General features: G+C 46.2%; 1 protein-coding gene across 1 annotated transcript in view; it reads left to right on the top strand.

Annotated features, from left to right (window-relative positions):
* Positions 1-587: 587 nt before the first annotated feature.
* T265_14497 (hypothetical protein) overlaps positions 588-819 on the top strand; it is a gene marked incomplete at both ends in the record, with an annotated part of 5194 nt that continues 4962 nt past the window's right edge. Inside the window, one exon of the mRNA XM_009173930.1 lies at positions 588-648. Coding sequence (XP_009172194.1) covers positions 588-648 — 61 coding nt within the window. The remainder of the gene's footprint in view (positions 649-819) is intronic.

The raw sequence follows: 819 nt of genomic DNA on the forward strand, positions 1-819 counted from the left end.
CGACTTATCGATTTTGTCGCATACAATCCATACTTTTGAGATGAAACTTGCCATTTGACTCCATTTTTGCTTTTCTTGACCCTGGTCATTTACTCAGCTACCCAAGGTCATTCAGGTCCAGCAACGGTTTGTCAGTTTCAGTTCAGGTCAACCGGCCCCATCACTGAGCTAGCCGTACTTAATGCGCCAATGTCCTAGTTTTTTGGTTCCTTCAACCACGACTTATAATGTGATAAGCGTGTCTCGTTGGGCGTACCCTCCTCCCCGTTGTGTTGTTGCCAGCTTCGCCAAGTTTGTATTGTATATTTATAACTCAGTTGGCACGATCCCCACAATTTGAGAAATAAACCTATTATCATTGGTAATAATATTATTACAAGGTGATCCTCAGTTTTTCTGTTTCGAATATGAACCCACACCACCTTTTTTGTTTTTTTGCCTGAACGTAAGCTATTCTTTGGCCTTGTCATCGCACGTGCCGTTTGAATCAACACGTTGTAACGCATTTGAAACCCGACTGTACCTGATTGTATGCCTATCATATGACATTTTGTGTGCCTCTCCCTCCCTCTCTTCCCCTACTACAGGTACCACGGACGAGGCACCACGGGCCCTGGACAGGGAAGAGTATCCCGCTTGTACACCCCCGTAACTGACCTTGACCCAACCTTGTACACCCCCTCCTTCCGGTTTCGGTTCGGGTTAATACACGTGCGTTGTTGCTACACTCCGGTCTTCTTCCCTGTACCACCCAACCTGTGTGCATGTGTGCTGTGCATACTGTGTGGATTCATTAATACCAGTCCGTATATCTGCACA

The sequence above is a fragment of the Opisthorchis viverrini genome, assembly GCF_000715545.1.
Source record: "Opisthorchis viverrini unplaced genomic scaffold opera_v5_206, whole genome shotgun sequence".
In the NCBI taxonomy this organism is placed as follows: domain Eukaryota; kingdom Metazoa; phylum Platyhelminthes; class Trematoda; order Opisthorchiida; family Opisthorchiidae; genus Opisthorchis; species Opisthorchis viverrini.